The sequence below is a fragment of the Amia ocellicauda genome, chromosome 8 (assembly GCF_036373705.1).
Source record: "Amia ocellicauda isolate fAmiCal2 chromosome 8, fAmiCal2.hap1, whole genome shotgun sequence".
In the NCBI taxonomy this organism is placed as follows: domain Eukaryota; kingdom Metazoa; phylum Chordata; class Actinopteri; order Amiiformes; family Amiidae; genus Amia; species Amia ocellicauda.
This window is the reverse complement of record NC_089857.1, coordinates 10234650-10244283: the sequence shown is the minus strand read 5'-3', so window position 1 is coordinate 10244283 and position 9634 is coordinate 10234650. Positions and strand designations below refer to the sequence as shown.

The 9634-nt window shown below is 36.7% G+C and overlaps 1 protein-coding gene across 1 annotated transcript in view; it reads left to right on the top strand.

Annotated features, from left to right (window-relative positions):
• tbca (tubulin cofactor a) overlaps positions 1 to 9634 on the top strand; it is a 16909-nt gene extending 7275 nt beyond the window's left edge. Inside the window, exons 3-4 of the mRNA XM_066711970.1 lie at positions 8372 to 8458; positions 9397 to 9634. Of these exons, the coding sequence (XP_066568067.1) occupies positions 8372 to 8458; positions 9397 to 9477 (168 nt within the window). The 3' untranslated portion in view covers positions 9478 to 9634. The remainder of the gene's footprint in view (positions 1 to 8371; positions 8459 to 9396) is intronic.

The window sequence follows — 9634 nt, the reverse complement described above, 5'->3', positions numbered from 1 at the left end:
GAGGACCGTAGACACAGTGGTCGGCCAAGGAAACTTACTGCAGCAGATGAAAGACACATCATGCTTACTTCCCTTCACAATCGGAAGATGCCATCAGCTCAGAATTGGCAGAAAACAGTGGGACCCTGGTACACCCATCTACTGTCCGGAGAAGTTCATGGAAGACTTGCGGACAAAAAGCCGTACCTCCGACGTGACAACAAGGCCAAGTGACTCAACTATGCATGAAAACACAGGAACTGGGGTGCAGAAAAATGGCAGCAGGTGCTCTGGACTGATTTGAAAAAAACTGAAATATTTTGCTGTAGCAGAAGGCAGTTTGTTTGCCAAAGGGCTGGAGAGCGGTACCCGAATGATTGTCTGCAGGCAACAGTGAAGCATGGTGGAGGTTCCTTGCAAGTTTGGGTCTGCATTTCTGCAAATGGAGTTTGTGATTAATGGTCTGCTCAATGCTGAGAAGTACAGGCAGATACTTATCCATCATGCAATACTATCAGGGAGGCATCTGATTGGCCCCACATTTATTCTGCAGCATGACAATGACCCCAAACATACAGCGACAGTCATTAGGAACTATCTTCAGTGTAAAGAAGAACAAGGAGTCCTGGAAGTGATGGTATGGCCCCCACAGAGCCCTGATCTCAACATCATCGAGTCTGTCTGGGATTACATGAAGAGAGAGAAGCAACTGAGGCGCCTAAATCCACAGTAGAACTGTGGTTAGTTCTCCAAGATTTTTGGGCCAACCTACCTGCTGAGTTTGTTAAAAAACTGTGTGCAAGTGAACCTAGAAGAATTGATGCTGTTTTAATGGCAAAGGGTGGTCAAACCAAATATGGATTTAATGTAGATTATTCTTCTGTTCACTCACTTTGCATTTAGTTAATTGATAAATATAATCTAGTAACATGTCTATTTTTGAAAGCATTCTTACTTTTCACACCTGCCTAAAATTTTTGCACAGTACTGTATATATAAATAAAAATCTTTTGTCTAATGATGGCTAACACAACATGACATGACCTAAGAAGTATTGTTGAAACAGATCCCACAATTGGCCTGTTACTACAGATTTTATAGAGGATTATATACCTTACTCCTGAAGGCTTGGCTAAGTTTGAGTAGTAACCTTGACTACATCTAAAACACATGTGGTTCAGTTTACTGACAATTTGCTGGAGGTCTCTGCACAGCCTTTTCGTTTGCTTGCCATTGCACATAAAGCTACTGAAGAAAGGTTATTTTATTTGATGGTTATTCTTCAGTGATTGTTAAGGCAATATATAGTTGAGCACAACATGAGCGGCTGTGCCCACTTCAAGCCTACAACTGTTACCAAACCACTTATTTGGAAAGCTTTTAAAGTAATTTTTAAATGTTTTTGTGCAGTTTTCTGAATGTCAGGTACTATGTGTCCTTTGTCAGATCTCCTTAGTCACTGAATACATACTGGGTCCTGTTTTTGTTATTATTTTTTTAGAACAATACAACTTGAAGTATTTCATATAATGTTGTCAGTCAGTTGTATGGTTAACATATTTACAACAACTTAGATCCATTTATGTAAGAAACTGACATTTTGAAAAAATAAATATTGATGATGAAATTAGAAAAATATATGAATTGTAATCTTGTACATAGACAAACTCTATATTTAAAAGAAAATTATAATGAAATATGAAACAAGTTGTAAGTTAAATTCCAGGAGGTGGTGGTGTTATGCCTCTTTTTATGTAGCTTTGGCCAACAAACTAAATATTTAGTAACCTACAATGTCCAAGAAACAAATAGGTGTTTTTTAAATGGTTGATGCATTTAATTACATGATATAACTTTGACGAAATGTCATAATTGGTAGCACATGTTGCTAATTTACTAACACTCTGAATGACCGCTGACCCACGTCCTCCTCTCCTTTGGGCTGTCATTCTCTCTGCGCTGCGGATGACTGACAGGCAGAGTGAAGCGTGAGCCAGACTTGGCCCGTCTGTACTGCCTCTTTGTACTTCACATCTACCGTGAATGATCTGTTAATGCCGCAAAGCAAAATTTACCCACTCTAGCGTTTAACTCTCCTCGTCTTTAATTAAAGAAAGTGCATGAAACATGAGTGCATAGGATTCATCATCTGGAAAATACAGATGATCAACATACCTTATTCCAATCATATAGACTTAAAACACTAAATACCCCTGTGTTCTGCAAGTCCTGGCTTTTGTAAGATATGTCTTGTGAGATATCAGACAGAGGTCATTTGGCTACAACATCAGGTGTAATTTTGTCCATGCCATATTATCTTATTGATAATCTTTTTGATAGTCTCTTAATAAGATATATAATCTACTTCAATCATTATTTCACTGCATCATTTTAAGAGGGCCATTGAGATGGTAAATCTCTTAAGTATACTGTGGAGGGATATTGTATATTGTTTTCAATTTGATTGAGCGTTCACCTCTAATGAATTGTTTCAGGTTTGTGTGATGTTTTTGAATCTGTAAGGTTGATATACTGCCTCATACAATCTATGTTGAGGAAAGCATTAAAATAATTTACTCAATATAGGGAGGTCTAAGTTTGGGAAGATCTTTGCACCCAAGGACCAGTGCTGATCCTTCAGTGATCCAGAGGAAAAAGTCCAATTGGATGTCCTGTGCTGATTTGAGGCCTGATTTTTTGTTTGATAACACGTACAGCACTTTTACATCCCCTCCCTGGATGATCTAAAAACACTCTTGAACATGTTTTGATTGTAGAGACAATCTTCTTGTCAGACTAGCCCCAGTTTGACCAATTATAGTTATAGTGTCATAGCTATCTGCAGCTCAGATTACTTTGTAATAAATAAATCAGAGTTTAATTGCTCAAATACTTTAATTTTATGTAGGGCTGTTGCTCAAGGTTTTATTCGCTTATGCAGTTCACGTTTTTGGGGTAAAAATTAGAAATGCTCCCTATTAAGAAAATTATGGCTCCATATTTTAAACAAATTCACAGCAATTTATTACAATCAACTAGACATTTAAGGGTGATTGTTAATATTGAATAGAAAACAGGGTCAGTCCTTTTCAATATTACAGCATATTGCAGCTAATGCAAACCAGATGTATAAAAAGCTAAATGATATTTCATAATAATTGGAAGGGGGAGGAGGGTGTTTTGAACTAATTATCTTGCATTCCTGGCCTTTTCTTGGTCTGTTTGTTGTTGTTGTCGTTTTGTTTTTAAAGCACAATACTTTCAAGTAATGTATCCCTTTTGTTTTTTGATTTATGACTGAAAATTCTCTGCATCTCGGAATAAAACCTTTAGATTATTTTATAAATTTCTAGCGGATAATTAATGTTAACCCATTTATATGATAAAATACAGATTACTTACAACTTGATTTATATTAAGTCAGGTATTGAGTATTGTAGCCAGTTTATGAAAACGTATCACATCATGCAGATAGGACGTGTTAAAGGAACATAGCCGTTGTACAGAACAGTCACCGCAGTCTTTGACTTTCAGTTCTGTTGAGACTGAGGTGGAAGCCAGCAACAATGGTTCTCCAGCTAGTTAGAAATGGGGATGAATACATTTTTTATTTGGATGTTTGCCAGAAGGTGGTATTTTGTATGTCCTGCTGTATCTGATCTTTAATACCTGCGTGACCGTTCACAGAAGCAGCCTGTAGAGGAGCTGTGAAGCTGATTGAAAAGTAAGCATCGATAATGCTGCAGCACGTGAACAACATCACCAACCAGGCATTTTATCAGTGGAAGGTGTACTGTAAGCCTTTGTTGTTAACACTGGGGTTGCTGTTTCTGTGAGATGCTGTGGCTAGGCCAGTGTTTTCTTAGACCTACTGATCCCAAAATGATGTGCATGTGAACTTCAGATCAGAGACAGTGAGAGATGTACAACAGCCAATTTAGAAATTGAGATATTTATTGAAATTTTAATTTTATTGTGCTATAGGTCCAAGACCAGTGGGGGTGACAGAAAAACTGTTGTTAAAAATTAAAGCGAGGAGGTTAGGGGTGGGGTTAAACTATGATCAAGGTTTTCATTTGAGAGAATCAATATTTTATTACAGCTGTCTTTATCCACTGCTGATGGGATCATTCCAAGGCATTAAAAAGGTTATTTGTGTTTCAGCTGTTTGTGTGTCCTTTTAGTTTAGTACCTCTTTGTGCCCCAGATTGCGAGTCACTTTATGACTCTTAAAAGAATGCTGCCCTACATTGCACCCTAATTATTGGTTCCCCCCTCTAATGTGACTTAATACAATGTAAAAGACATGCATCATTATTATCATTAAAGTAAACATGAATGTCTCGCTATTAACTAATTAAAATTCCCGTGTATTACTTAACAATAGTTTAACACATTCTTATTGCTTGCGCTCTGCTTCTTCCCCCCCTCTATTTTCCAGTATCATGAGTAGCCATTATCAAATGAGATCTGGAATAGACCCCCGATACCACAACAGGATTTCCTTGTTTTTTTATATATAAGTCTATGGAATATGAGTGGGGAAAAAAGAGTTTGAATATTGATATTTAAAATAAAAAAAGGAAAATGTAATGCTTGTAAAACATAATGTAAAATGAGTACAACCTCAATTCTTTCCATGTTGCTAAATTTTACACACTGGAGTACTAAAGGGAATTAAATCCACACGTTCTTGTATGAAATAGAGTAGCTGCTCATGGCTTATCCATGGCACTTAGTAACCAGATCCACTGTAGTTAGTTTTAAAATAATTCATTTTTGTAAAAAGCCATGAAGCCCCTTTGCACTGCCTCTGCTCAGCGTATTGTGAACTTTCATATAGTGTCAGTTATTTCTTTCTCCATCTGTTAGCTCGTTGTCTTGATCCAGTGGTTCATACCAACCGTTCAGGTCACAGTCTTTCATGTATCATGCCATCCAGTTCCACTTTCCACAATCTGTAAATTTAATAGACAGTTGTAATAGAAACAAATGACAGAAAAATTCTGCTGCTTTTTTTCTCTCTGACATTTCTGCACAGTTAGAAGCCACGATGTATTGTCTGCAAGCCTGTGAATGTTATCAAAGTCCCTTAGCTTGACTGGGGACATCTTGTAAATGCAAAACAAATATTTAAAAAATCTGGGCAAAGATCTCTTATCTGTTTATCCCTACATTCTCAGATGGAATAATGAATGCCATTGTTTTTAAAGTGTGTTGCATAGCACTGACAGAATGGATCTGAGTGCTCACTACCAAGCATGGGAAAATAAGAACGATCACAGGGGATGACCCTTCAAAGTGGTGGAGTGAAAAATGTGGTTTCCATCTAATATCCAGGTGGAATCTTAATTGAAAAGTTTTGACTTAATCATTTTTTCCCTCCTTAAATCTTTCTCTTCATCTCTCTCTATATAAACCATCTGTACATTTCTGTCCCCAAAATACCAATCCACTGTGTTTGTCAGGTCAGGTACTGTTTGAAAGCAGGTGGAAAGAACATTTTCAAACATAGCTTATATTATTTTATACAGGCAATTAAAAATCAAATTTAACAAACCCCTGTACTGTTGTAATGGTGTGGGCAATGTGACGGCTCTCATTGGTCTCCCTGTAGTGGGACATGTCTTGATAAGGTCTGCTTGAGTAATGGAATACCAGGCTACACATCAGTGGATTCACTAATGAGACGCGCACCTGCGTTTCCTGTGTCTGCATTTCCGAAAAGGCAGAGAGAGTATGCCAAGATGCTATTGGAAACAGCACTTCACAGTAAATTGTAATGCTAACTAGCTTGTGTGTGTGTCTCTGTGTCTATAGAGTAAACCTATAGATTAATATATTTTAGCTTGCCTCTAGTTTAATAAATTAATAAATAAAAGCACACAATACTGAGTTTTTAAGATTGTGTCCTAATTAATGTGAACAAAATGACCCAGTGTCCTCTACTGAAGAGTATTTAAGCATCTTCCTACAGCTTTCACTACAGCGGTTACCAGATATATATATATATATATATATATATTAAAAAACAGTGATTGCCAGTAATGGTTCTTCTTAAACTAACTGTGCAAATTACATTTACAGAATTTATTATGGTTTTTTTTGGTATTTGTACCCCGTCCTTGCAAAACTGCAATGGTTAACAAGACCCATAGAGGTAATTCCCAGTGTCTGATCGTGCTGGTCAAGACCTTGCATCTCAAGCAGGGTGCCAGCACTGTAATTCCATTTTATGCGGTTGGTGAGAATATCATCGGGTCTAACACATTGTGCAGGGTTGAGTAATAAGTTTTTATGCATGATAAGCATGAGGAATATGAGCCTGCTGATCTCAGGTTTCCATTTGTATAGACTGTTGTTTTTCAGATGGAGTCCCCTGCAGCGAGTTCACCGTTTGATCAATAACTCAATAACATTTTTCATGCTGTAATTATGTGTGTGACATTATCACAGCCCAGCTTTTCTTTATTACCCTAAATAAATACATACATATATACATTTACAAAAATATAACAATAAAGGACCATGCGATTACAACTCTTGTCTTTGAACGTCATCTCTAAATCAGATTTTTAATATTTCTAAATGCCGTGAATATTATATTTTCTTCCCAGTTGAGGAGCATCAGTGGTTACTTTGTTCTTCATTGATTTAAGTTTGGTCCTTCACTCATACTGGAAATCACAATATGTGACTATACTATAAGTAAGAAATGAGTTGCAGAAGGAAACTGTGTCTGGGAAGCTTCATGGTTTATTCGCTGGCCAGGTATTTAACGGCAGTCCTAAGCCTTTAAAGGTTTATGCAGCCATTCCTGCAGTGTCAGTGCTGACACAGAACAGAAACTGTTTCGCAAAGTTTAAACACTAAATTGCACATTCAATGTAATTCAAGTGGACAATTCAGTCTTTAAATTTGTTTAATGCCAATTACACTACATTACTGTTCTGTTTGTGACAGCCTCAGCCCCAGGGATCATTCTGTAATTTCTTGATTTGCATGTTTTATAGACCAATATAGCTTAATATTTATTGCAATTTTTTCAAGCCCTGTGCTTTTTGTTTGCTAAATATCCAGCCCTAATCAGTTGGGATGCGGGTTCACTTGTCAGCCGCTAGAGCTGTGTGACTAGAGGATTAGTTTAGGTTAGATTAGGATAAATTAGCCATATAAAAGTTTGTAATATAAATGTAAGTATAGGCATACAACAAATTGAGATCAGACTGCATCACACTGCATCTTCTGTCTGGCCAGTTTAATTATCTTGCTCGGTAATAGAAAATGTCCCATAAAACCGACCTTAGCCCAGCAGTACCTGAATTGGGCTTATTAATGCTTTTTACAGTGTTGCCCTTGCTGCCCAGTCTGCATCAAGGGTTGTGCATTTACCTTTAATTGTATCTAAAATGTGTCGTCTTTCTAGCCTCTGTAAAGGTCAGCATGCTGCCAGTATTGATGGCATAGAAGGCCGGGTGATTTCAGAAGTGAGATAAGGAAATAAGTGCAGGATATTTCTGGCATTTGCAAGTATGGAAATGATTAATGATTTGATGGAAAAGCAAATCTGACTGTTGCCTGGTGACAAGCTTACTCACCTTAAAATCCTGTCATAGGATTGGATATCTACCAAGAACAGTCTTGGGCTATCAGGTATTAAAACTCAAGAAAGGAAAAAAAAAAAAGAAACCACAGCCTTTCATGTTGTAATTTTCTCTTCAAAAGAAACCTTGTGTTTGGCTTTCCGTGACTATTGCAGGCAGGGTATCAGTATTATGTTTTAAATAAACATTAATACGTAGCATTAGTGGAACAAAATACAACAAATAAACCCTCAATTCCTCTTAGAAACTGACCTGTTAATGTATTTTAAGCTCTTGATTACTGTTGAATCATTACTAATAAGATATACAACAACACAAAAACAATCTATTGTCTGTATATGGGCCTTTTCATTTGTAGAAAAACTGCATATTAACAATTTGTTCATTATATGAAAACTACATTGATTAAATAGATTTAAGATGCAAAGCCTTTTTGTTCTGGCCCAATAAGAAATCCAATTGCAAAACTGAAATTATTTGGATTGTAATGTATTTAATTTGATTTAATGTACTACATTTTAGATATTTTTTAATTATGATATGTCAATGTAACAACAATGTTTTCAATGTGCATGATAAAAGCAATGGCTGTTTAATGCTGCAGTTTCTGTAGTTTCTTTCAAGGGTGTTTCTGTAGATCTTTCTGAAATTAACTCCCAGTTTGGTCTGAACAATGTCTGAAAGCAGCCTTCCATGAAGCACATCTTTTTTCATTTGTTTGGTTGTTTGTTTGCATCTCATTGCCCTTTCCTCCACCTGTGTCTGAGGCAGTGTGTTCTCCCTTCCAGGTTGAAGTTCTGCAGGAGTCTCGTATGATGATCCCGGACTGCCACCGTCGCCTCTCGGTGGCCTACGGAGAACTCGCCCAGTTATTAGTGAGTGGAGAGCTATTGAATGTTTGACTCTTGTACCAAAGTGGGCTTAACATATATCCCTGGCACTGAAGGCTACTTGTTTTTCGTTTTATTTTATATTTTTTTATTTTTTGTACTGAAAAACGCTTATTGAAATTGGAAGGAACAGGTAAAGTACTTTGAACTTGTATTAAACATCAGTGAATAAAAACTATTCAAATCGCTTATTTCATTATGGAAATGTACATGGTTTTAAAAAACAGAAAAACCCAAGAAATGCTTTAAATTTGTTAAGTGGAGAACTTTCCTGAATTCCAGTAGTCTGTGATGAGAGAAAAGCCTGTCCATGGACTGGCCAATGTACTGGACCTGTATCATAAAGCCTTTCTGACCTGAGCAGCCAGGGGAGCACGGGTTTAAATATCTGAATAGCCCAGGGTTATGTGCCATGCCGTGGGCAACAGCAGGACATTTCTTAGACCAGGTGCCAGAGAGAATATTTTGCCTTCAAGTAGTAATATAAAAGTCAAGAAGTTTTGATGGGGAAAAGCCAGTAAATCTATGAACATTTAAATACTTTTTGGTTCATTTTGGTTTGATTTTATTGTGAGAATTATGAATACTTTAATATTATTTTGTATAGTTCTGCACAGGTTTCACAGGCTTTTTGTTAGCCAGGCTTTGTCTGGATTAACATTTATATAATGAAAAGATGTTCATGCAAATTGCCTGGTACCTGATTTGTAAGTTTGTAGTCCATACACTGTTTTGAGATTCTGTTTGAGGCCAAGAAACGGTGGTCTCTCGATGAACAACAGAGGAAAAGTAAAGCATAAGACTGAATGGCACTTGGTGTTAGCCTTTTGTATCTTTTTTTTTTTTTTTCATCATTATACTTGATCAATCGTAATGCATCTGCAATAGGTATGAAATCATAAGTACATCTTTATTTATTTCAGGAAACTGAAGCAGACTTGGCAGAGACAGAGGAATACAAAGAAGCAAGAAACCAACTGGATTCTGTGAAGCTCGAGGGCTGATTCCTATCTGACTGTTCACTTTTTCCTTAACGTTTGCATTCCATAAACTCAGACCTTGTCTGAAAGCATGAAAACAAGCAATCATATCAAGCTTTTTGCATGTAATTATTTGTATTTGTTTTAAATGTGTCTTAATAAAGTGAATACTAATAGCAAA